This window comes from Dipodomys merriami, unplaced genomic scaffold (assembly GCF_024711535.1).
Source record: "Dipodomys merriami isolate MVZ:Mamm:240054 unplaced genomic scaffold, mDipMer1.0.p SCAF_8, whole genome shotgun sequence".
Taxonomy (NCBI): Eukaryota; Metazoa; Chordata; class Mammalia; order Rodentia; family Heteromyidae; genus Dipodomys; species Dipodomys merriami.
Window position 1 is genome coordinate 35,270,651 of NW_027206401.1, and position 27,576 is coordinate 35,298,226.

Genomic DNA, 27,576 nt, shown 5'->3' on the forward strand with positions numbered 1-27,576 from the left:
CACCGCGCCGCGCCGCGCCGCTCCCCGGAGCCCGCGGCGGTCACGCTGCGCCGGGCCGCGGGCGGGGAGGGCGGCGGCTTGGAGGGGGTCTTCCGCGGGCCTGCCCAGCCCTGTGCGCACTCGGCGGGGAAAGTTCTGCGGGCGCCTGGCCGGAGCTCCGCGCGGGGTCGAGGGAGGACAGGTAAGGAGAGGAGCCCGGGGCGCCCCGCTGAGGTCGGGCGGTCCGCGCCCTCGCACCTTACGGTCGCCGCTGGGCAACTTCGCGGGCGCGGCTTCGGCCGGAGCTCCGCCTCGGGGTGGGGGCTACGAGGCCGCCGACGCCCTGCGAGCGCAGGGGGCGGTGGGGTCCTGGGCTTCCCCGCGCCCGCGCTCTTCGGCTGCGCACCCAGCTCTCGACCTCGGGGAACCCCTGGGGTCCCAGCTCCGGAGCCGATCGCGGCTGGGCTGTGTTTCCTCCCCACCGGCCTCGACCAGGAGCTCCTCGGTCCTGGAGGTTTCCCCCCTGGAATCTTCTCTCCGGGCTCCCGTAGGTCCCAGGCACACTGCTCCCCAAGGCACTTGGCCAGAAGTGTGAGCGCGGAACGGGCCAGTCCCCGGGAGCCCTGATGGTCGTGGGTTCCACCTTGGGGCACTGGGCATTGCCCGAGTTTCCTTTCCGGGTGTGTGAGCTAAGGCCCTGATTGCAGTCTGGGTCTCGCTGGGAGTTGGAGAAGGAGGAAGCTGTGCTTCAAGAGTAGCTCTGACCTAGTTTCTCCACTTGGGGATCCCCCTGCCAAAAAGAAGAACGAAATGTGCACGCCACTCAGTTTCTTCATCATGAAGGTCGGTTGCAGTGGTATAGATGGGCTTGTCTGTGTTTTTCGGAAAAGATTAAAGGCACAGAGATAAAAATACTAAAGGATTAGGGAAGGGGGGAAAAAAGATTAAACCAGGAGGCATTTGTAAAAATGTAAATGAAAATATTTAGTAAATCTACTGGGAAGCAGGTTTGGAAGCTTACTTTTGGATATAGTTTGAACTACAAAACTTACTCCTCACTCCATCTCTTGTACTTTGATTTTGCAAGCCTTACAAAATGCAATTGAGGTTTGTGACAGCCTTACGAAATGATTGCTTACCTGTTTATATTTGGTTTAGTAGCTTTATTTATTTATTTGCTTATTTATTTATTTATTTAACCTCAGGGACTATTGCATGGAAAAACTCTTCATGAGATAGCCCAGTTACTTGACATTGTTCTTTGTGGCAGTAGAAAGCCAAACAAGAATTACATAAACAAAAATTGGGTCTCGGTTTCCACTTATGCAAAAATGAAGAGATCAAGCTGATCCCAAATCCCAGATAATCTCTAAGGTTTTCTTTTCTGTCCTGAAAAATTGGGGTATGTGTCTTCAGAGGTTGGCATATAAACATGAACGGACATCTAGATATATTATCTGTTCTCAAAATTTTATGCATTTAAATGGGAGACATTTGATAGTTGAGTTTATTTAATCAGTCTCAAAATAACAAGAATCATTGTGCTTGCTGGGCTTCTAAATGGCTACAGTCTAGGCTATTAAATCACAATATGTAATGGGAATCCAAATCTCATGCTACTTACTACTCGACTAATGGAATTGATACAGCGCATTCAGGCCTACTTATTTTGGAAGTTTGCAGCCAAAATTAAGAGTGTTAGGAAGTATTTGCTACAGTGTATTTAACAACACACAACTGACAGGCAAGACATTTCAGAACTGCTTCGAAAAATATCCCATAATGCACTGGGAAGGTGGCTCAGTGGTAGAGTGCTTGCATTGAATGCATGAGGCCCTGGGTTCGATTCCCTAGCACCACATAAGCAAAAAGAAAAAAAAGCCGGAAGTGGTGCTGTGGCTCAAGTGGTAGAGCGCTAGCCTTGAGCTGAAGAACTGAGGGACAGTGCCCAGTCCCAGAGTTCAGGCCCCACGACCGGACCAAAAAGAAAGAAAAATATCCCATAGTGATGCAAGCCTAAAAATTGCAGTTAAGATCACTTTTAGTAATTATGATATTGGCTAGCTGGGATCAGGGGAAATGAATTTGCTTCTAATTATTAGAAGAGCATATTGAAACATTGTTTTGATTTTTTTTTAAGGAAAAGGGAAATTTTTTATCTGAGTACTCAGTTGTGGAAATCTTAAAGTGAGTTAAAAACAACAGGTATCTGAATTAAATTAACAATAGAAGTTCCTGGCATTATTATCTATGGTATAACAATAATAGTTCCTCTTCTGATCCAGAGTCCAGGGGTTAATTCCCACAGATTTACAGTGACACTTTGTCATTTTGTGTTCTGTAACAGAACAAGGCCCCTCCAGGCATTCATCCACTGAAACTGGCTAGGGCAGTGTAGCCAAGGAAGGAAATGTGGAACAGTATTAGGACAGCAGTTTAAACTTACAGGACCCCCATCTCTTTGAGCCTCATTTTCTTCTCTGAACAGTGCTGACACAGGTTGAGCATCCCTAAACTTAGCTACCACCACCACCACCTCCTCCTCCCACCCCCTCACCCCCTTCCTTCTCCTTGGGACTGATATTGGAGTTTGAAGTTAGGGCCTTGCACTTGCTAGGCAGATGCCATACTTCCTGTACTTTTTTTTTTTAATCCTATTTTAGGCTTTACAGTTGTAGTTGGGATGAGTAGCTCACACTACCACACTCAACTTCTATCTGTTGAGATGGTGTCCCAAAGATTTTTTGCTTCCCTAGTCTGATTTGGAACTGCAATCTTCCTAATCTCTTCCATCCATACAGGTAGGATTACAAGTGTGAGTCACCAGCACCTGGCTCAAAACATGAACTGAAACTTTTTGAGGACTGATAGGATGTTCAGAAAGTTCCAGATATTGAGATGTTTTCCATGAAGCCTTTTTTTTTTTTTTTTTAATGATTAAGGATGCTTACCTGGAAAAAAAAATTAAACCTCTGCAATTGGAAATACTTCTAGTCCCAAGCATTCTAGATAAGGGATTCTTGACCTGTAATAACATTTAAATGACAGAGTTGCTGTTACTCCTAGCTAGGGGGGTTGGTAGGTATAACATCTGGTGTCTTTGCACAGGAAAAGCACAACCAGTCTTGGTTCTCCCTCTCTTTTTTGGAGGATATTTGTTTCTTGACCCAAGATTTTAGGCTGAGTATTAGGTTATCGTTTTTGCTTCCCCCTCCCCTTTGGTCCTGGGGCTTGAACTCAGGGCCTGGACACTGTCCCTGAGTCTCTTTATGCTGAAGGCTAGTACTGTACCACTTGGCTTTTTCTGAGTGGTTTATTGGAGATAAAAGTCTCACAGAGTTTTCTGCCTGAGCTGGTTTTGACCTTCAGTCCTCAGACCTCAGCCTCCTAAGTAGCTAGGATTACAAGTGTAAGCCACCAGAGCCTGGCTCAGTATTTGCTTGAAATTAAAAAAAAATTGATCTCACAAAGCCTTGATATTTTGTTGAATCTGGGATAATGGTAATAGGAGATCATGAATAGGCTTATTGTAAATGATTTTCTCCTTTTGTCTGTTTAAAATTATTCAGAAATGTGTGATTCTTACAATGTGTCTAATTGAGCATTTCATTTTAAATTATATGCATTGTCATTGGTATAGATATTTCAGATATTTAAATATGAAGTAACACAAATTACTTATTTGGAGTGGATGGGCCAAAGTAGCCTGGATTTTTCTTTAATATGGAATGATTTACAGAGACTTTAACAATGTTGTTGTTTGTTTTGATTGTTGGAGGGGTCACAGATTTTTATTAAGTTCTTTGAAATTTTTATATTTAATTTTTTCAGATTAATATACAATCACTGTTTGTTTCCTAAAATCACTGTAAAGAATTGTTTCCTAAAATCACTGTAAAGAATGCCTAGATAGGGCTGGGAAGGTGGCTCAGTGATAGAGTGCTTGCCTTGCATACATGAGGCCCTGGGTTCGATTCCTCAGCACCACATAAGCAGAAAAAAACAGAAGTGGCGCTGTGGCTCAAGTGGTAGAGCACTAGCCTTGAGCTGAAGAGCTGAGGGACAGCACCCAGGCCCAGAGTTCAGGCCCCATGACTGACAAAAAAAGAAAAGAAAGGAAAATAAAAAAAGAATGTATAGATACTTCATTTAAGAAGAAAAAGTAAAAATAGTATTCCACCATCCAAGAATACCTATTTTTAACATTTAAGTAAAAATCATTGATGTGTCTTTCTATGCATTTGTAAAAATATATTGATAGAAAATATATTGATAGAAGACAATTCTATTATTAAATTCTACTATTAAATATTACATAAACATAAGAATTATAGATATAACAGTTTTTATTAAAAAACAGAATTGTTAGATAAGCTGAAGGCCACCTGTTTTAATCTTGTTTCCTTACTTTGAATTCCTTTATAACTGCAACCTAATTTTGTATACAAACTGAAACAATTTAAAATTATACATTTTTGTAACAAGTGTCCAGATTTCAACCAATCATAAACTGCCAAGCTTCAGCCAATCACAATCAGCCTTTTCCTCATGGCACCATGCCCAAAGGAGGTAGATGCTTCACTGTAGCCAATCAGATGATTCTTGCTTTGCTTCCATGTCCTGAGTATAAAACTTTGTTGTCCAAAGTGCTGCCTGATTAATGAGTGGTTTTTCAAATAAATGGTCAGGTTTTCTAAAGTTTTTCTTCTCTCATGATAATAATAAAGGTACTTTCTTACACTTTTTAAGCTAATTAGAAGAAGAGACTTGGAGTGAAAGTGAAGGAATTGCACATTAGTATTGAGCAGGTATGGTGGTACATACCTGTAATCCCAACATTCAAGAGGCTGAATCAGAAGGATCATATAGACTGGGTTATATAGACACCGTCTCAACAACCAAAACAAAACCTTGCAATGTTTCTACATCCTGAGAGATAACAGATCATAAACTAATATTCCAAACTGACAAGATTCTGGATACATCCCAAGATCAATAAAATACATCAAGTTTTGACAGTAGCTCTCTGTTATAAGACACGTGATTGGTAGTTTTATATTCTCCTCCCTTTTGGTTTGAAACGTTTCATGTGAGGATCTTTGATATTAACACTGGATTTTATAAACCTCATTTCAGCTAATAGTCTGCATTTTTTATTAAGTATAATCATTGCTTATCATTAGTCCTTTTACCATGGTATCTGAAATATGAACTCTTAAATTTTTATTCTTCCTTTCTTTGGCTAGATATTGTCCATATGTGTATTTGGGGGGGGCGGGGAGTTGGAGGAGGAGGTGTTTCAAAAGGGATCATTTCCTTAAAAGGGTGTCTTTCCTGGGTCTTTTTATGTTTGTGATGTGCATCTTATTCCTATCCTTGAGTTACTGTTTGGCTGGTTAAAACACTTTGCATTACAATTTCCTTACCTCAGAATTATGCAGCCCTTCCTCCATTAGCTTCCAGGATCTAATGTGGCTGTGAAGATGCCAAAATTCTGAAGTCTTCTATCTGTGCTTGGTGTTTACTAACTCAGCCAAGCCATATCATTATTAAAATTCTATATCTAGAATTTGTTTAAATGACTAAAAAGGTAACTAATTCATAAATGAAAACTTAGCAGAGTCTAAACAACAGGTCAGGAATTATGATATGATCCTAATTTGACCAAGTCATTCTTAAAAGAGTTTTCTTTGCTTAAAACCTGGAAAATAGCTTCCTCTCCCTCCTGCTTGTAGTATTTTGTAGCTATGAAATAACATATAGGAATACTTCCTGCAGGTTCTGACATAGTTACTACTCAACAGATGTTAGCTGTTGTTACTTATATTTTTTCCCTTCATCCAAGCTGGAGGAGGGTTGGTGTTAGAATCAAATTCCAAGCAACTGTTATGTTATAATTGTTTTGCAATCCACAGTGCATGAATGATGGATAATGTCTAGTTTCATCTGTTAGAAAAGGAAGTTTAATCTCTACAGAAAAAAGAGAAAGAAACATAAACACTTAAACCTCCTGTTTAGAATTTTAACTTGCTGTAGGGTCCCAGCTTTCTTTTCCATCTTTTGTGTTCATTTTCAGGTTTAAATGAAATCTTGGCTACTTACAGAACCTATCAACCAGTGGACCCTCTTGAACCCATACTTAGATAGGAAAGCAAGTTTAATTTGAAAGTTCTGATTCCACTGCAGGGGAAAGCGATCAACAAATGTTGTTTGGGAATTAAGAGAGCTAACCATAAACGTGTGTAAATGGAAACAGTTAGGTCACGATTTGTTTGACCTAACAGGGCCTTTCGTAGAGCTTGGTTCTGTAGGTGTGGCCAGACCTGGCCTCTTATGCTTTGCCTGTTATAAGCAGTGGCTCTTAATGGTGTTGGTAAAATTATTACTTACTGGCATTTCTTTAAGTCAGGAGAGTTCTCATCAAATCTTCTCTTGAATAAGCAGGTGGTCTGACAGTGTTGGGTTCCCTCAGCAAAATGAGCTGGAACTGAGGAGAGATTTTTCTCTTTGCATGGGCATGAAAGTGCCCGTGGCTTTCCCTGCACAGTACTTCCCTCATTTGTGTTGGCTGTCTGGTTATTGTAGAAAGCATTAATGTGTCTCCTGGAGATGAGCATGTGAATTAGTCCTACAACCACAGCTAGAGAGACCCCATAACAGAGCCAGGATTAGAGCTCAGGTGCTTTTATATCTAGTTCTGTGTTTCTACTGTACCATGCTCTTCTCCTCTTTGATCACACCCTCACACTCATTGTTAGGTCACTGTGTAGGCCAGCCAAAACCAAGGATTGATTTCTGTGCAACCAAAGAAATCTAATTGAGAAAAGAAATACTTAAATAATATTCATCAAAATCCATGTGGAACTGTGTTGAACTAAGGCCTTTTTGAAACAATTTTTTAAGCTACCAATGTGTTTTTGGTAGATATATTAGCTATATTAGTATTTCATATATGTGTACATATAAATATCTGTGTGCACAAATATATTTATATGTATCACAATGTGCCAAGAAAATGTTTGTACAGGCTAATTTTATAAAAAGATGATTCTTACAGGTTGTTTAATTATTGAATGAAACTCTCCATTATTTAATGAAACAGTATTTTCAGTTTTGTGTAATTTACATCTTTATCTTTAAATACATAAGAAAATGATAGGGTTTTCATTATTTCCTTAAGAAACAGTTTTGTTGCTAAGGAATTAGGGAAAAGTACTACTACGTAGTGTACAAATAAGTTTATCCCTGCATAAACCTACAAACATTTATTATCTTGAACTGTGTGTGCTAATATATAATATGCTGTTCTGATAGCACATAGAATATTTGGGAATTTGGGGGAGGAAGGTTGGCTTTTGATGGGAATTCTAAAAATAAGCTTCTTTGCTTTCTGATTTTTAAGACTTTAGACTAACTTTTAAAATGTAGCATTTATTTAAAATTCATTACAGACCAACGGACTTGAAATGAGTTTTATGTAGTTAATTTGCAAGTAAGTATATCCCCCCCTCCCCAGTCAGTCCTGGGGCTTGAACTCAGAGCCTGGGCACTGCTTCTAAGCTCTTTTGCTCAAGGCTAGTGTTCTACCACTTTGAACCACAGCTCCAGTTCCAGTTTTCTGGTGGTTAACTGGAGATAAGCTTGTCACACTTACCTGCCGGGACTGGTTTTGAACCATGATCCTCAGATCTTAGCCTCCCTGAGTAGCTAGGATTACAGGTGTGAGCCACTAGTGCCTGACACAGGATATACTTTTACCTAAATAAAATAGACCTCATAATTTGGAAACAAGACTTAAATGTATCAACATTTCAATTTCAGTAAAATGCAAGCTCCATGAGGGCAGGGATTTGAATTGTTACATATATTGAGTCATTTGAGTGCTGATAATTAATCAATCATTCTATAAAGCATGTTTACCAAGTGTGCATTGTTCCACATCAGTTGATGTATTAGGGAATGATTTGAGCATGATGCAACTTTTGTGTTTCCATACCCATGACTTAGTCCACCAGAAAGACTGGGTGAATGCATAAAACGGCGACCAGCTGAACTGAGCCATGTTGGACACACACACACACACACACACACACACACACACACACACACACACACACACACACACACACACACACACACACACCTCAGTTGTCAACCCTGGTTCATCATATACTCCAAGGACATGCTTTGCTATTCTTTTACACTTGTAAGCTTTACTACATAAAAACATGCCCAGTTAACAGCCTGGATGGTTTGGTTCTGACCAAATTTGGTTAGGAAGTAATCTCCTGAGAGGTGCTATCTTTTGGGCAGCAAGAATTGGGGAATAATCCACACTGTACATAATCCCAGGCAGCACTGCAGAGAGAGAAGTCTGTGTCTGAAAGTAAAAGTTCAGATATTGCTAAATCATTAACAATAGAATGGGAAGATTGCCAAATGTCTGCATTTAAGACTTCACAGTCAGGGCTGGGAAGGTGGCTCAGTGGTAGAGCGCTTGCCTTGCATGCCTGAGGCCCTGGGTTCGATTCCCAAGCACCACATAAGCAAAAAGAAAAAAGCCGGAAGTGGCGCTGTGGCTCAAGTGGTAGAGCGCTAGCCTTGAGCTTAAGAGCTGAGGGACAGCGCCCAGGCCCAGAGTTCAGGCCCTATGACCGGACCCAAAAAAAAAAAAAAAAAAAAAAAAAAGACTTCACAGTTAATAGTCTTTTCTTCTAACCAAAGAGGAAGCACTAGCCTTATATATACACGTTTAAAAAGAAATCATCACACTAAACACCAATGTTCCTTTCAGCCCTAGCTGTGGCCAGCTCACAGTTTCAAGCATCACTGTTAAATGTTGTGGGGCTGAAACAAAAGCATTTCTAGCACTCATGTAGGAATTCATTGAGGAAGGGTACATACACATTGTCCAATTTTCAATTTTGAAGGCAGGGAAGGGGAAGAGAAAGGAAAGAAGGGGAGAGAAAGGAAGAAGAAGAGAGGAGAAGGAAAGGGAGAGGAGGAGGGTGGGTGAGAGAGGGAGGAGATAGGAGAGAGTGAAAGAGAAGAGGAAAGGAAGAAAAAGAGTGCCTTTAGAGGAATACATTTTGACCTTCCATGTCTAGTTTTACTTTTCACTTTCAGTAGTGGTACCTACTCTTGCATTCCCTGCACTAAAAGTGTCCAGTTGTGACTGACCCAAGTATGTTGTTCACCTGGTCATTTAGCCAGAATAAAGCAAAGATGGTAGGCAGTTAGCTAGCACATGATCTTGTTGGAGCTGTTCACCAGGAAAGAACTTGAGAAGCTAAACACAGAAAACATATGTGTGCATTTGTAGCATATAGGTCACTTGGAATAAGGACAGCATGTTTCCATTGTTTGTTTACAATAACAAATAGACCATCGAATGCACCTGCTTTCACTTACCTCTTTCATCAGTGTCTTACTACATGATGTCTTAGCAGCTGATGAGAAGGGAATGGCCTCTTGCTGTACTTTTAACCATTCTCAGGATATGAGTTTGAACAGAGCCAGCAATAAGTTAAAGCAGCAGGCCTGGGAACAGACTTCCTGCTGCTTCTTCTAATGGAGTGGTTTTGGAATGACCAAGTGGAGTGTTTCAACTGGTAAGACCCAGCTCTCATCCTCTGTGACTCAAAAAGATGTGTATCATAAGAAGACATTTAGATGAATTGAAGGAAGAAAACGAGGGTATTGTCAATTTGTTCCTGTCAATCTGGATATGTATTCAGATTTGAATTATATCCATGAAACAATACAACATGGTAGTTAAGAGAGCAGACCCTAGATTGAGGATGGAGCTCATTGGTAGAACACTTCCTTAGTATGTGCAAAGCCCTATGCTTAGTCCTCAGAAGACAGAGAGAGATCAAGAGTGAGCAGAAACTGGAACCCACACCTGCGTGGGAGTAAATTTGAGCTCTATCACTTACGTGTCCTTAGGTGACCCACTTTATCTTAGTGATTTTGGTTTTCTCATGTGTAAAATAGAGACAATAAAATACAGTGATCCTTCACCTATCGCAAGTATTATGTTCCAGAGACCCCGCGATAGGTGAAAATCTGTGAAGTAGCAGCATTATATTTATTATGTGTGTGTGTGTGTGTGTGTGTGTGTGTGTAAGCAACCATTTTACTTCATTTAATTAAATGGCATTCAACTCTATATATAATTTTTTACTTTTATTTTATTGTAAAGGTAATGGATAGAGGGGTTACAGTTACATAAATAATGTAATGAGTATATTTCTTGCCAAACAGTGGTACCCCCTCCCTCATTTTCTCCCACTTTCCTCTCCCAACTCCCTCCCCAGTTGTAAAGTTCATTGCCCCCATAGTGTCTTATTAGTATCACTGTTGCATTGGGTCACTCTTTGTCCTTTGTCCCATAATTTTGTGGTTCCCCTTCCCTTCTCCAAATCAGATAAACGTATATACAAAATAGGGTACCAAAATAAAAAACTGTAACAATGGAGGATAAACCAAAGGAAAAATAACTGAGTGAACTAAGAAATAACTTCACACAACACATTAAAAACAAAACAAAACCCTATTGTTTCCATTTCTTGGAGTTCATTTCAATTTATATCATTTTATATGGTGATATGTACATAGTTATTGAGCTATTCTACTCATCTGCTAGGACATATACTAGACATATACTAATTATATATATCCTAGACATATACTAATTATTACAAATGAAGGAAACCATGGAGCCTGTGTTTCTTTAGGTCTGGCTTACTTCACATAATATGATTTTTTCCAAGTCTTTCTATTTCCTTACAAATGGGGTGATGCCATTCTTTCTGATGGAAGCATAGAATTTCATTGTGCATATATACCACATTTTCTTGATCCATTCATCTACTGAGGGGCATCTGGGTTGTTTTCATATCTGAACTATGGTAAATAATGCAGCAATGAACATGGTTGTTCTATAGCTTTAGTGTGGACTTTTGTGATCATTTGGATAAATGCCCAGGAGTGGGATTGCTGGATCATAGAGGAATTCTATGTTTGGTCTTTTGAGGAACCTCCATACTGGTTGAATCAGTTTACATTCCCACCAACAGTGTAGTAGTATTCCCTTTTGGCATCCCCTCCAGCATCTATTACTTGTTTTCTTGATAATGGCCATTCTGACTGGAGTGAAGTGGAATCTCAATGTGGTTTTGACTTGCATTTCTTTTATGGCCGGAGATGTTGAACATTTCTTCATATGTCTATTGGCTATTCTTATTTCCTCCCAGATAAATCTCTTTTAATTCTTTAGCCCACTTATTAATGGGGTGGTGGTTTCTTTGAGGATTTGTTATTGGGGATTTAATTTTTGAGCCCTAGGTATATTTTAGATACGAGGCCCTTGTCTGTTATGTGGCTAGGGAAGATCTTCTTCCAATCTATTTATCTTGCTAACTATGTCCTTTGCCATGCAAAAGATCTGCAGTTTAATACAATTCCATTTATGCAGCCTTTCTTTTATTTGTTATGTTTTTGGACCTTTATTTAGGAAGTTTTGACCAATAAGCCTTAGTGTATCCCCCGTAATATTTTCAGGGTATCTGGAGGTTACCTGGAGGTCTTTGATCCATTTGGAGTTGATTTGGTGCAGGGTGATATATAAGGATCTAACTTCAGTTTTCTACTCATGTATAGACAGTTATGTCAGTACCATTTGTTGGAGAAGCTATCTTTCTTCCCTCTGATGATTTTGGCTCCCTTATCAAAGATTTGATGGCCATAGGTCTGTGCGATTATTTCTGGGTCTTCAGTTCTATTCCATTGATCCTCAGGCCTGTTTCAAGCTGTTTTTATAACTATGGCTTTATAATAGAGTTTGAAGTTTAATACTGATATTCCTGCTAAGGAATGGTTTTGCTATTTGGAGTCTTCTATTATTCCATATGAATTTTTGGATTGCTTCTTCTATTTCATTAAAGAACCTTGTTGAAATACTGATGGGTATTGAACTGAATTTGTAGATAGCTTTTGGCAATGTTGCCATTTTCACAATATTAATCCTCCCATTCCAGGAGCATGGGAGGTTTTTCCACTTCCCTAGACCTGTTTTGATTCCCTTTTTCAGGTTTTTAAAGTCTTAATTGTAGAAGTCCTTCACTTCTTTGGTTAAATTAATTCCTAGGTTATTTTTTGAGATTATTACAAAGATGTGCTTTCCTGATTTCAGCTTCTCCCTTATCACTGTTGACATATAGAAAAGCTGTTGATTTTGGTGGATTAATTGTATACCCTGCTACTTGGCCAAAGTTTTGAATTATCTCATATAATTTGAGAGAGGAGTCTATGGGGTTCTTTGAAGACGGGATCATGTCATCTGCAAAGAGGGAGAGTTTTACTTCTTCTTTCCCTATTTGGATCCCCTTTATGTTTGTCTCTTGCCTTATTGCTCTGTCTAGGAATTCTAATACTATATTGAAGAGGAGTGGAGAGAGAGAGTGGAAATCCTTGTCTCAATCCTGATTTTAGAGGAAATAGTTTTAACTTTTCACAGTTAAGTATAATGCTAGCTATAGGTTTGTCATATACAGCCTTTATTATATTGAGGAATGTTCCATGGATTCCTAGTTTCTCTAGAGCTTTCATCACGAAGGGGTGTTGAGCTTGTCAAATGATTTTTCTGCATCTATTGAGAAGATCATGTGGTTCTTGTCCTTATTTATATATATTTTAAGGCTTTATAAACCTTTCCCACTCTCTTGTTAACCTTTCCCACACTATTATCAGTTCACATGCTCTTAAAACACTTTTTACATTCTTAAACCTATATAATTTTAACAACATATAAACTTCTATATCAGTACTCACCAGTGAAGTATATACTATACTTGAATGATGAAGATCATGAATTATGTAGCTGCACAGTACTGATGGTGATGAAGGTGATGATGATGAGATTAATGTACACATCACTTCATCAGGCACTTCATTAGATGGTGCAGTATCTTCACCCTGAGCTGTAATTTCTATTTCCACTAAAGGCATAGGCATAGCTGATATCTTTGTCCAAATAATGAATATAGTTATGGGAGTTGCTGGCACTGCGCTTTCATCTGAGTGAAAGGTTTTTATAAACTGACATGCCACTCTACGTTGTATTTATGAAGTGCAGTGAACAAAGCATCTGGGGGTCCCATTTGTCAGCCACTCACTAAAGTTCTCTGGTCATGGTTGCAAGACAATCGAGTGTTAGGCCAGCCTTCTCTTCTTCTCCAACCTGTAGTTCATCTTGCTCATCCTTTTCTTGCTGACTTCATCTCATCCATGTTAAAAACTTGTTCAGGCTTATAGATCATCACTTCCTCCATGATGGATTTGAACATGATGTTCACCTATGCCCAGTTTTGGCTTTATCCGCACAGGCAGCTTTTCCATGCAGAGAAATGCTCTTGAGTCGAATGTGTCTTTAAAATTCATCAAACCAGACCTTACTGCACTGAATGGGGTTCCTCTTGTGGGAGAAACACTCATTGGTCGTTCTTCGGTGTCATTATCCTCATCACTGTTGTGATTATCTGTGCTTTCCACAAAACTAAAATAAAGTTTCTTGGCCTTTATCTGGATGGTTTTGTTATCCAGCAAGATATTCTTCTTCCTAAAGACATTTATCCACAGGGTCAATGAAGACTTCATCCTCACAATGGTCTTATTGTAGAAAGTGACCACCCTATTTGCAGTCTTGTTAAAAGTCATCATCATTGCGGAAGACCTAATATTCTTCTTCTTTTTATGTAGCAAACAGTAGACTCATTGATCCCACAATGGAGGTCTACAACTACGTAGCTTTTTCCTTTCTTTAACATATCAAGAAGTTCCATCTTCCTCTGGTACTTGGGTTCACTGCCAGGAGCCTTAGAAGGCGCAGAATGTTTGGGTGGCATCATAGGGTTTGAAATAAATCCAAATGTTCACAAAAAATTCACAACAGCACAACACTGTAGAGCAACACTACAGTGCAGTGATCAGACATTGATGTGAAGTAGACTAAAAAGAGAGATGCTGAACATATGGACACAGTGTGGGAGAGCAAACAGCTCAATGCTACAGTTACGGAACCAATCAGTACCCCTGATACAGAACACAGTGCTGTGTTGGTCCCCTTACAATCCAGCCAATAGTGTGCTGTGTATAACCTCACATTGGCAAACTTGTACAAGTGGCAGTGGCATACTGCATTTCCATTGCGTACAGTACAGTACAGTATTCATCTGCTGATGAAATGCATACTGCATTTTGATTTAATATTCTTTTAATATGTTTGAATTAACATTTTTATATTTTTAATTCATAGGCAAAATTAATTAAAATAAATATTATATAACTACCTATAGTCCTCAATATAGTGAAAACTCTGCAATACAGAATTAGATATATTCTTTTTTAAAAACCTGCAATACAATGAAGCTGCAATAAGGGGACCACAATATAGCAAGTGATGATTGTACTTCAAAAAAAGTTGTGGGGGAAACTGGATGCCCGTGGCTTGTGTCTGTAATCTTAGGTAGGCTGTTGAGATCTGGGAGATTTTAGTTTGAAGTTAACCTGGGCAACAAAGTCTGGAAGACTCTATTTCCTTTGGGGGGGGGATCCAGTCGTGGGGCCTGAACTCTGGGACTGGGCGCTGTCCTTCAGCTCTTCAGCTCAAGGCTAGCGCTCTACCACTTGAGCCACAGCGCCACTTCCGGCTTTTTTCTTTTTTGCTTATGTGGTGCTGAGGAATCGAACCCAGGGCTTCAGGCATGCAAGGCAAGTGCTCTACCACTGAGCCACCTTCCCAGCCCACCCTGCTGGAGGCATGGGCCAAATGGTAGAGTGCCAGCCTAGCAAACAAGCCAAGCAAGCACAAGGTCCAGTGTTCAAACTCTGGTACTGGAAATAAAAGAATTGTAAGGATTAAATGTCATGCTATCATCTTAAGATCCTCAGTAATATATATCCAATGAATCATAAGTGCTCAGTAATTGCTAGATACTCATAGTAGTCTATAGGTAAGAGAAGATGGTTGCCTATTGCACTAATTTCTCACTGATAAAATTATGATAATCTTAATTGTATGTGAAATCACACAGATTAGAAAAATGACCAAAATATTAGTTTTAAGTTATCACGGGCTGTATTTTGAGTGTTGGTCTCTGGCTACTTCTGAAAAGTCAGCATTTATCTTATCTGTACAGTAAATTTCACAAAGAACAAACTGATCTGAAAGTCAAGCAAGGAAATATGGTTTTGGAGGAGTTTGGGAGATTGGCAGAAGACTGTTACAATTATTCTAGAAGATGCCCAGGTACTCAGGTGAAGTAGTAGAGTTGGGTCCACTTGACTGCATGAAAAAAAAAAAACTCTATTGCGCTGCTGGAAGCCACAGGACTCCATTCTCATGATGTCTTGTTTTCTACAAATGCTTAAGGAGCCATTCCTTCCTGGCTTTCCTAACATACGTAGCTATGTTCTTAAGTCTGTCTGAAAATATAGGTTGTTAATTTAGTGAAAAGCCTCAAATGTAGTACTTGGGATTGATCTCAGGGCCTCACACACTTGCTCAGCTTTCTTTCTCCCAGCTAGAACTCTCCCACTTGAGCCATGCCTCCCATCCAGCTTTCTATTAGTTAATTGGAGATAAGTCTCATGGACTTTTCTGCGTGGGTGGTTTCAAACTGTGATCCTCAGATCTCAGCCTCCTAAATAGCAAGGACTACAGGTATGAACCACTGAAGCCTGGCTGTAGTGAATATTTTTGTATGTGTGTGATGAGGGTTGTTGTTGTTGCTGTTGAAGTATAAAACATTGCCAGAAACTTAGTGGCTTAAAAACAACATTTTTTGCTATCTCAGTTTCTGTGGGTCAGGACTGCTGTCAGTGTTGAGCTGAATCGTCTGCCTAGGCCTCACAAGCCTGCAATCCAGGTGGCTAGAAGAATTCAGTTTCTCCAGATAATAGGTCTTGGGTCCCAATTATCTTGCAAGTTATCTTCTTCTTTGGGAGTTCTTTCAGTTCATAGAGGCTTCCTGCTGTTCCTGAACTCCAGAGGCAGTTCACAACCTGATTGTTTGCCCTCTTCCAGGCCCATAGGAACATACTTTTCCAGTCCCTCTCAAGTCCTCTGGTGTACTCCTGCATAATTTAGCATCACTATGGGAATGACTATTCCATTGCCATTTGCCATGGTTATCTGGTTAAGAGGACATCTGTCCCATCGCATTCCTAGGCTTCACCTTCAAGAGAGGGACTTACACAGGGCATATGTATGTACCAGGAAAGGCAAGAATTCTGAAACCCTCTTAAAATTCTGCCTGCTGAAGTGTGTGATAAAGTCAGGGACCAGACATATTGAGAACAAGCAAATGTGACGTCAACTGATACATGAAAATCAGACAACTCCAGTGTAGTCAGTGTGCATATTTTTGAAAAACAATTTTCACGGAGACTTGGTCCATGCTCTCATTAGTAGGCAGAATCCAAGGCTTAGCACATTCTGCAATCTAGTGGTTCATGAAGTCTCTACCAACTCTATGAAAGCAACAGCTGGAGCAGCCCCTCAAGAATTCAGAAGCGCAAATCCAGTTGTCTGTATAAAACTAACGAGATTGTCTGGGAATTCTGCATTGTTTGGGATTTCCTTTCTCTGAGGAATCATCAGAAGATGAAATGAGAAAATCAACCAAGTAATATATTTGCTTTGGAAAGTAGAACTGTGTTCAGGCAAAAGGAAAAAGTATATATTCATTGTTAGGGGTTTACCACCCAGGTAGGCAGAAATCAGATGGTGGCATCTCTGCTTTGTTACATCTGACTGGCTGCTGCATGTGAAGAGTGTTGCCAAAATAATTTACATTCACATCAATTCTCTGTTCATAATCTTGGGAAGTTTTTCCACATTTCTTTATGCATTATACATATGCACTGTTAGTACAATGTTTCCTCTTACTGTTACTTGAGAAGCTGTAGATCAACACTCTCCAATAGAATTATAATGCAAGCATACATAATGCAAATATAAACTAGTTACATATGTAATTTAACTTTTTCCAGTAACTTCTTTTTAAAGTTAGAACAGGTGGGTATAGCTTTAATAATAGGTTTTATTTAATGTCTGTCTCCAAAATGCTGATTTCAAAATGTAATGAACTTAAGAATTATTAGTGACATATTCTTCTGTACTGTCTTCAGAATCCATTGTGAACAAGACTTCTCAGTTCAGACCAAACACATTTGGGGAGATCAGTTGCCCACATTTGGCTAATGGCTATCAATTGAATATCTATCTAAGGCATTTAAGATCAAACTTCATTTGTCTCCTACCCAGCTTTTGAATTATCTTGCTGACTCCAATCTTACCCTGTGTGCGTGTGCTGTTAAATCTCTCTTCTGCCACCCTGCTCCTTACTTTCTGCTGTGAATTCTTCTAGGCCATGAGCATCAGGTTAGACATGACTGAAACTGTGTTCCCCTTTCCTCTGATTTACTTCTGAACTGTCAATAGATACCCTCACTTCTTCCTATTAGTCTAATATATAGTCCTTTCTTTTTTCTAATTCAACATTTAAATCACTGATTCAGCTATTGGTCATATTTCTCTTGGACTTCGTAACACATTACTTGCTTATGCCAGAACTGTATTCTAAGCATTGCTTTAAAACCGAGTTCTGAGATCAAAGCCAGCCCAGGCAGGAAAGTCTATGAGACTCTTAACTCCAGTTAACCACCCAAAAACCAGAAGTGGAGCTGTGGCTCAAATGCTAGAGTACTAACTGTGAGCAAAAAAAATCTAAGGGACAGCTCTCAGGCCCCGAATTCAAGCCCTAGGACCTGCGCGCGCATGCGCGCGCATGCGCGCGCGCGCACACACACACACACACACACACACACACACACACACACACACACACACACACACACACACACACACACACACACACACACACACACACACACACACACACACACACACACACACACACACACTCTAAGCATTTATGAAAGACTACTCCAGACCTCATTTCCAAATTCAGATATATGTCAAAATATACATAAAAATGACCAATCAATAAATATATATTACACCTATCCTAATGCACAATTTATGTTTTCTTTGTAAGAAATGCTTTAAAATGTTCCCTGAGAAACACAAATTGCCATGCTTTAAACAGGAAAGAAAATCAGTGGTCAATACAGTACTATATGATGGAAGCCAGGTAGACAGTGAGGCTAGGTGCCTCCACATTCCCTTTTCTAAGATTAGTCACAAAGTTCTTAACTCTGGGTTGCATAACAAAATCCCTGAGAAGTTTGGGGGAAAGGGCATACCCGTACCTGACCCACCCAGCAGACCAAGTTATGTATTACCTTCTACTAAGATTTTTCATATTATAAATACTGCAAATCCATCCGTATTTCTGACCTCAATTGGAATCACCTGGGAAGGGAAGGCTTTTCTAAAACTACACTAGTCCTAGTAGCTCAGCTCTATGGCATGCAAGCAATAGGTTATCTCTATATATTAAAGTATTCCCATTTGAACCTTCTAGTACCATTTAAAGTGATGCGAAAAGATGACAGTGCTTCTGCTTTACTGATGAACAAACATGTGAGGATTCATTTCAGTAGCAGAAGAGAGACTAAGCACCTACCATTTCTAATACTGTTACTGTATGTTGGAAGCAAAATAATGTAGTCTAGGTGATGTGTGAGCTTTGGAATCAGGCAGATCTAGGCAGAAACTCAGTTCCTTTGTAAGTATTGTGACTCTGAATGCTTTATTTACCTGCTTTCAATTTCCGTTTTCTCATCTGCAAAGTGCAGAAAATGGCACCTTTCTCAGTGAGGTTGTTGAGGGAATTCTTAAAATATGTGTAGCACATCTTCGTTGAAAAGATAAGAAGAAAAAAATCCTAAGAAAATAAGAATTAAGCATGTGGAACGTATACTGAGGTTGGGATTGGATTCTAATTAATAAGTTGAACACTGATGGAATTTTGAGCTGATGGTGTTGCCTAGCAACCCAAAAGTAACTCAGTACTATTGGCTACCAGAGTTTTTGTTAATCACAGCAGTAATTAAACTGCTCTTAAGCTCAAGGATGTAGACAGACAAAAGGATTCCCTGAGAATTTAGAGTTGTGTCAGATACTTAGAAAAAGTGAAGCCCCAATCCTCAGTTTATCTGTGCTGAGATATCTTGGAAACTGGCCCACTTCTGTGCCCTATGGAACACAAGTTGGTAGAGCATCTCATGTTGGAGGTGAAGTGCACTTCCAACGTATCCAATCAACATTCATTGAACTTAAAGACAAAAACCATTTGTCTTTGCCCCTGCTGCCCTTTAGAATTCAGAGTCTAGGAGAAGAATCAATACTAAATAAAAATACAGCAAAATCTTTCATGAGCCCTGTCTATGTCTCCAGCATTATTCTAAGCATGATGGATTGAGCAGAACAAGCAGGGGCAGCAGCTCTTAAGTAGCTGCTGTAGGGTTTTTTATTTTCCTGGCAAGCCTATCCAGGAAGAATATTCCATTTTGGTTTCCCAACACATTCATACTTCTTGATTCATAGCCTCAGAGGCAGCTTCGCCTGTTGGCAAGGGATGATGCTGGACTGTGAGGCCATGCATTCCCACTATACTGGATAGGACTAACTTGCCTCTTTTTTACCTGAAGTCAGGGACTTCATTGCCCTGTGCCTTGCTTTTCTCATTTGTAACCTGGACAGGAAGATTTAGATTCTGCCTCCCTTCAGGCAGTTGAGTGTCAAATGTAGAAAAGCGCTGAGCAGATAAACACTATTTCTGAACTCATCTTCATCAATTTGCCACCGGGTTTATATTGCCTTTCATTCAGTATTCTCATGCCATTAAAACCCACTGTCTGAAAATTTAAAATGAAAAAAAAATTAGAGGATGAGCATGGAACTCTTGTGCTTGCACTGAATCTTGTCTCCATCCTTTGTAGCTCAGTGTGCTCCTTTGGCAGGGAAGAAATCCATTGCACTCCTCAGGCATTTCAGCATTAACTTACGCACAAACTTGACTTACAGCGTGAGTGCCTTTAAGGCAGGCATCTGGTCCATGAATCATGTCCAACATTCATGCAGTGTGGCTGGTGTCTATCAGAGGATGGCTTCTGCCCATCACCTGCCCCTGTCAGTTCTTTGGTGACTGAATAAAAACACAGCTAGTAGAGAAAAGCTGGGTGGGGAGTAATTTAATCAGAGCAGGTCAGCACACTTGAGCAATACAGTGTCAAGGATAGAAAGATGGCCTGGTCATAGCTTAATGAAATAGAAGTAGACAGGAAAGGGCTAGAAGCACAGTTGCTCTGTGCTCACAGTTCTGGAATGTAGCGGCCCTAATATATCTCTCAAATCTCAAAACCATTTTAAGGTGACAAGAGTCCTGTCGGCTTGCTTCTGAGTTCCCACAGACATTTTACACAGCCTTTCTCAACTAGCATCATTTTTACATTTTGTTGAAGATTATAAATATTTAAGGAAGTTCAAACCAAAGTTCAAAGCCCTATTAGCAATTCCTTTCAATATTGGCTTGCATGTCTCTGTCTGGTATCCTGATCTGAAATATCATCGTTTTAAAAGTCAGCATGGAGACTGGCATTGAAAGGCTGGTAATCACAATTATCACTTCTAATTACATGGTTTTTTGTTTTGTTTTGTTTTGTTTTTTTGGGTCCGGTCGTGGGGCCTGAACTCTGGACTTGGGCGCTGTCCCTCAGCTCTTCAGCTCAAGGCTAGCGCTCTACCACTTGAGCCACAGCACCACTTCCGGCTTTTTGCTTTTTGCTTATGTGGTGCTGAGGAATCGAACCCAGGGCCTCAGGCATGCAAGGCAAGCGCTCTACCACTGAGCCACCTTCCCAGCCCTCTAATTACATGTTTTTGACAAGTTCTTCTTCATGCAATAGTCTAGAGCCATGGGATTTTACATTTTGTTTAGAAAGGAAAAAAATTGGACATCACCCATTCTCTCATAGTTTTTCCCTTCCCTTTGTCCAAAAAAAAAAAAAATGTTCCCTTTGCCTGACTTATGTTAACTCTAAACCTTTCTGTTTAATAAAGCCCTTCTTTAATTTTAAAAAAAGGAAGTATATTTTTCTTCCTAGGGGACAAGATCTGTGATACCTGATACTTTATTAACAGATGTTCTGGAAAGCACCTACTTCAAAAATAAAACACTAAATATAGCATACACATTCAAAGCTTCTGAATGTTGCTAGGGCTATATTTGTAATCCTGACTAGTCAGGAGGCTGAGATCTGAGGATCACAGTTTGAATTCAGCCAGGGCAGAAAAGTCCCCATGAGACTCATCTCCAATAAACAACTCAATAAAAGCTGAAGTGGTGCTGTGGCTCAAGTGGTAAAGCACTAGTCTTGAGCACAAAGAGGCTCAGGGACTGTGTCCAGGCCCTGAGTTCAGGCCCCAGGACTGACAAAATAATAACAGCAACAATAACCTCATGAATCTATTGAAATCAGTATTTTTAGGGAACCTGTTGGTAAACACTACATGTATCCTGGAACTCTGCCATCACAGCTAATTCACTTCTGACTCAGATCACATATTAGCATTTGCACCATATGGCTGAAAGGGTGGAAGAATATATGTGCAGAGAAACAGAGTCAGTAACATTTGTGACCATCTGGTAAATAAATGTAGAAGTAACAGGACTATTCATATTTATTTATTGTATAGATGCAACCTTTAATCTGAAAGAGCCACCAATACAGCCACATAAAACTGTACTACATTTACATTTTCCTCACATGATTTTCGCAGTCTGTGTTCATAAAATCTGACCCCCTTTTTTCTTTATATTTACTGATTGGGTAGAACTCCCTGCAGTACTAAGTTTAGAACACCCTTATGAGAAGCCACAGGACTGAATTGGCACATGGCTACCAATGCAGAAGTTCTGTCCTGCCACTAATCTTTGTGTAGCTTTGGATAAATGACTGGCTTCTCAGAGTCTCAAACTCTTCATGTGTAGAATGAATAACATATCCTCTAGATTTCCCCTCAAAGGGTAGGCCATGGAGGACCACAGACTCATACATCAGAATTACAGGGGAGGTTTGTTCAAAATATACCTGGGCCCCATCTTCAGCAACTCTGATACAATAGGCCTGGAAATGGTCTGTGAATCTGCATTTCCTATCATTGTTGCAAGAGATCAGCAATCACACTGAATCATTGCTGTGCAGTCCAACTAGTTGTAGACCACTTAGATTCTCCACATGCTTTTAGATGATAAAAATGTAACTAAACGGCAGCATTTGTGCTTAAAATATTCCAACTTTATAGAAATAGATGGTCAACATCCATTAACTAATGTTGATTCATTTGCTTTTGTTTTTGGTTAATTAGATCCTTTATCCTTTTCCCCTTGCACAGGGAATAGCAAAATATCTACGGACTATTTAAATCAGAATCCGGATGAACCTGAAGAAACTAGCATGCAAGTCTGAGGTTTTCACCTTCCAGACCCACAAATCTCTTAATCTCTCACTGACAGCTCCAATGTCTGCTGGGTTTTGTAAAGACAGCAAACCTCGAATGATGAAAAAGCAGAGAATTTAAGCACTTGTTTCCATATCATCTCACATCAATTGGAAAGTGAAGCAGACAGTGGGAGAGCCATGGAAAAGAATTTGAGTTTATGGAAGAACCTGATAGATGAGCACCCAGTCTGCACAAGCTGGAAGCAAGAGGCCGAAGGAGCCATATATCACCTTGCCAGTATTTTATTTGTAGTAGGTTTCATGGGTGGCAGTGGATTCTTCGGGCTCCTTTATGTCTTCAGTTTGCTGGGGCTGGGTTTCCTCTGCTCTGCAGTCTGGGCATGGGTAGATGTCTGTGCTGCCGACATATTTTCCTGGAACTTCATACTTTTTGTCATCTGCTTCATGCAGTTCGTTCACATTGCATATCAAGTGCACAGTGTAACCTTTGCCCGGGAATTTCAGGTGTTGTACAGCTCCCTTTTCCAGCCCTTAGGGATCTCTTTGCCTGCCTTCAGAACAATTGCTTTGAACTCCGAAGTGGTTACTTTGGAAAAAGAGCACTGTTACGCCATGCAGGGGAAAACTTCCATTGATAAACTCTCCCTGCTTATTTCAGGAAGGTTTGTACCTTTGGTGCCTGCATGTCATTCCTCTGTATCCACTGTGTGTGTTTCTTTGCATCATATTTTTCCACCTTGGTGCAGGGTCGTACTGGGTGGCATTTACCATCCTGAACCTTGGGAAAGTCTTTGAGACATTAGCAGTAAATAGGATCATGTAGAAGGCGGGGTATTATTTACTTAAAGTAGGAAATATCTAGAGCCATACTCCTTTGTCTTAGAGAATAAAGGATGTGGATCTTAAAACCAAAGGATGAGCCAGGTGCCAGTGGCTCACTCCTGTATTCCTAGCTACACAGGAGGCTGAGAGCTGAGCATTGCGGCTCAAAGCCAGTCTGGGCAGGAAAGTCTGTGAGACTCTTATCTACAATTAGCCACCAAGAAACTAGAAGTGGCACTGTGGCTCAAAGTGATAGAGCACTATCCTTGAGCGTAAAAGCTTAGCACCCAGATCTGAGCTCAAGCCCCACAACTGACAAAAACAAAGGTACAAAAAATGAAGTATGAATTTACTAATCTGAGTATGACATTTGCTTCCTAACTTATCACTGAGAGTCAAGAAGAGGACTATGCCTGCTTGCATTGAGTAACTTACATTGGCACATGAAGAATTTTAAATAGACTCTTCAATGGGGCTTTCTTTTAAGTAGCAGAGAACTTTTCATTTTAATCATTACCAAGTTTGTCATTAAATTCTTAGCAACTTCCCACTTATTAGAAGTGGGAAGGAAAATATATGTAGATAGGAGGCTGAGATCTGGGAGAACAAAATTCAAAACCAGCCTGAGCAGAAAAGACTGGAGGTGTGATTCAAGTAGAAGAGCACCAGCTGTGAACAAGAAAGCCAAGCAAGATCTTGAAGTTCCAAGTTCAAGACTCAGTGTTTGAAAACACACACACACACACACACACACACACACACACACACACATTTAGAATTCATCTAAATTCTGAAAAGTAGAGGGAGGAAGGAATAGTACATCTTTTATGTTTTTAAAAAGATGAAAACCTTAGTTTACAGATATATTTATAGCAGATCCTTTACGTTCCTACATATTCTCCTACTTATTTGAAAATTTTAATAGAGCATAGTTAAACTTTTTAAATTGAAGTACAATACACACCCATAAGTGGGCATTCATTATTAACATGCCACTTGATGAGTTATCTGGAAAAAAAAAAGTGAATTTCATTCAAGAGTTCAGATTCCTGAATGGGAGCTGGCTGCTGGTAGTCCACTCCTATAATCCTAGCTACTCAGGAAGCTGAGATCTGAAGATCCAGTTTGAAGCCAGCCTGGGTTGGCTATGATACTCTTTATCTCATGGCCAGTTTGTGAGACTCTGATCTCCAATGAAGCACAAAAAAGCCAGAAGTAGAGCTGTGGCTCCAATGGTAGAGCACTAGCCTTAAGCACAAGAGCTCACAGACAGAGAGTATGTACAAATATCACAGGATGTTATGTTAACTTATTGTCTATGAATCTAGTCTACGAATCTAGTAATTTGCCCATCACAATTTTAGGGGAGAGAAAATCAGCAGAGATCTGAAATATATTTCCCCATCTCCTTCCCTCCAGTCATGTTCTATTTTCTCCTTGCCTCCTAACTGATGTTCTTGTGTTTGGCAGGGTCAGGGTGACAGTGGATGGTGAATTTCTGCATTACATTTTCCCCTTTCAGTTTCTGGATTCTCCTGAGTGGGACTCACTGAGACCCACAGAGGAAGGCATTTTTCAGGTAAGGGATAAGTAGACTGCATGTTTCATACTTCTTCTCCCAAATGGAGAATTTGTATTTGCACTAAAAACAAACAAACCAATAGAACAACAGGAAATACAAGAGTAACTTACTTTAACTTTGGAATTTATTTTGCAGTGCTTCTATAGGGACAGAAACAAAGATGTCCATGATAAATATTCTTGAGATTTCCTTTGCATAACCTAATATTTGAAGCTTAAATGTAATTAATTGAGATTTGACTATAAACTAAACACTGCCAACAGTTTAGAAAACACCAAGAACTAAAAAGAGCATTTGTTACTGAATAAATGATGCTTTTAATTTAAAATACTAATGACATTTAGTTATTTTCTAGCAGTGGGGTGACAACTGTCACTTCTCTGATAGCTTTGAAAAATAATCATTTCAGTAGGTTCCATTTATCATACTAGACTGTTTTCCTATGAGTTAATACATAAAGTACTCATCTGTATGTAAATAAGTTTTATATACATATGCAAATTATGCATTTTATTTCTCTTTTATACTAGAGAAATAGGGTTAAATGTTTGCAGTCTTTAGAACTAACTTAAATATACGTCTAAAATGTTGATTTGTTTTCTGCTTTTACTATCAAGAGCTTTTCCTTCAACAAAATGTGAATCATAAGTTCATACCAGAAAAAAAGATAAGCTGGAGATAGGTACAACATTATGATCATTCATTTTATAAATTATTTGTAGTGATAAATGTAGTTTTTCTACTTCACACTATATTATAAATCAACTGGAGTTTTTACAAAGAAAGCAGATGAAATTCATTTAAAATTTAGACCAGAAAAAATGTGACTGAATATCTTGCTTCCTCATTTTTTTCTATGTGGTCTTACTTTTTTTTCAGGTAACCCTCACAGCAGAAACTGATTGTCGATATGTATCTTGGAGGAGAAAGAAATTATATTTGCTCTTTGCTCAACATCGTTACATTTCCCGCTTGTTTTCAGTTTTAATTGGCAGTGACATTGCAGATAAACTCTATGCCCTGAATGACAGGGTATACACAGGAAAAAGTTATCACTATGATATTCGATTACCCAACTACTATCATATGTCAAGTCCAGAAATGCCCAGATCACCTCTGACAGAACAGTTTCGGAATTCCAGACGATACTGTGATAACTGACGTCAAAATATGAAGTTTTATAACTATTAAAAATATCTTCGTCATTCCCCAAAATGAAATAGCAAAATATAAAAAGTTGAGTTCACTAATATTTTTGTAACTCAGATTCAGAGGAATGATGCCATTGCCAGTTATTTTTATTCATCTCAACTACTGTGTTGCAAATAAATTTTACAATTTTTCTTGTATTTATTTATTTATTTATTTACTGTATTTACAATTGGGAAGGGAGAGTGAATGATAACGGACAGCTTGCCTCAGAATTTGGAGAATGTGACTTTTTCAAAGGTTTTTCTTCAGATTCTCTCCCATGTTTTGTCTTGCCCTGTTGACTTTGAGGCCAGATGTTGCTTTTCTGCTACAACCTCTGATGAAAGCCAGGCATGATTACTCGTTTTACCTATGAAGTTATTAAGTAAGACTAAAAACTAGAATAAATGTAAGAAACAATCATATGCCAATCTGGAAAACTATTTTCTTGCTACAAATAATTTCTCAGACTTAATCTTTACCATTTAAAAAGAGACATTTTCACAGGAAGCACAACAATTGTTGAGTAAAAAGAATGTCCATAAACAAATAATGGAAATGTTTTACAGCATTTCAATTTCACAGGCTAAAAAGGCCAGGATTTGCCTGGGCAGGGAATGCCTCACAGTGAATGCTCAGCCTACCACCTACAGGACCCTGCTTGATACCATTACTATAGTCTTGTAAATAAGAAAAGCACAGATCCTTAGTTGCAGATCTGAGCCCTTCTTAGCTTGGGAAAATTGGTTTCCTAAGGATCACGTGTAGTCTGTGTTCTTTGTAGAAAAATGTATTATGCATTTGCAGATGAGTATTGTGCTCCTTCTGCAATTCTGAGGGCTATGACAGAAACAGACACCTGTGTTTTCCCCCAATATCAGAATGTACTAAATGACAACAGACTCACAAGCTATGTCAATTTCATTGGTGTTCATTGGCCCAGTACTACTGAGGCTACTTGATAGCCTAGGCTAATAGGCAATATTAATCTATATTCCTATGTTAACTGTCCACCACATATTAAACTTCACAACCATGGGTACAGGATAGCTAGGAGGGTAAAGTTATAGGGATGGCAGGGTTTAGAGAGGTCTTGCTTAAGGCCAGAGCAGAGAAGTACAGGAGCAAAGAGAGTCATTGTTGGTGATCAGATGAGGTAATAGTAAAGAGCTCAGCCCCACAGCACATGTGCAAAGCTGGTTGAAGGGTAAAGCTGATTTCAGGCAGTGTTATCTTGGGCTGGATATGGAGCTGAACTAGATCTTCAGGGACAGAGCTGGGAATCCATCACTCTTAGAGAGCTGCTGCATATAGAATACACAAGATGGTCTGATGGACGCATCAGCATTCATCACTGCAGTATCTCGGTGCAAGGAGTCCATTCTTTGATGTAACGTAGGTGAGAGAATTTGTGTCAGTCAATCCTGGGTCTGGTATCTTCAAAAAGTTTATGCCTGCTGTTTCTGATATGACTTGATACATTTGCTGATGTAATTGTTTATTGGCAC

The 27,576-nt window shown here is 39.6% G+C and overlaps 1 protein-coding gene across 2 annotated transcripts; it reads left to right on the forward strand.

The window, feature by feature from the left end:
- Popdc3 (popeye domain cAMP effector 3) lies at nucleotides 1–27,576 on the forward strand. 2 transcript variants are annotated; one of them, XM_070010532.1, is made up of 4 exons: nucleotides 1–181; nucleotides 22,406–23,135; nucleotides 24,766–24,874; nucleotides 25,757–27,576. In XM_070010532.1, exons 2-4 carry the CDS (start codon nucleotides 22,651–22,653, stop codon nucleotides 26,036–26,038), a joined length of 876 nt encoding a protein of 291 aa, XP_069866633.1. In that variant the 5' UTR covers nucleotides 1–181; nucleotides 22,406–22,650; the 3' UTR covers nucleotides 26,039–27,576. The 2 variants fall into 2 exon arrangements, with proteins under 2 accessions (XP_069866633.1, XP_069866634.1); XM_070010533.1 differs by lacking the exon at nucleotides 1–181 and adding an exon at nucleotides 498–822.

What these genes read in the sequence shown, in the direction of transcription:
- Popdc3 (XM_070010532.1), top strand. Translation starts at nt 22,651, where the DNA reads ATGGAAAAGAATTTGAGTTTATGGAAGAACCTGATAGATGAGCACCCA. An exon ending in TCCCTGCTTATTTCAGGAAG is followed by an intron (nt 23,136 to 24,765) that starts GTTTGTACCTTT and finishes TGTGTTTGGCAG; the next exon opens with GGTCAGGGTGACAGTGGATG. An exon ending in CAGAGGAAGGCATTTTTCAG is followed by an intron (nt 24,875 to 25,756) that starts GTAAGGGATAAG and finishes CTTTTTTTTCAG; the next exon opens with GTAACCCTCACAGCAGAAAC.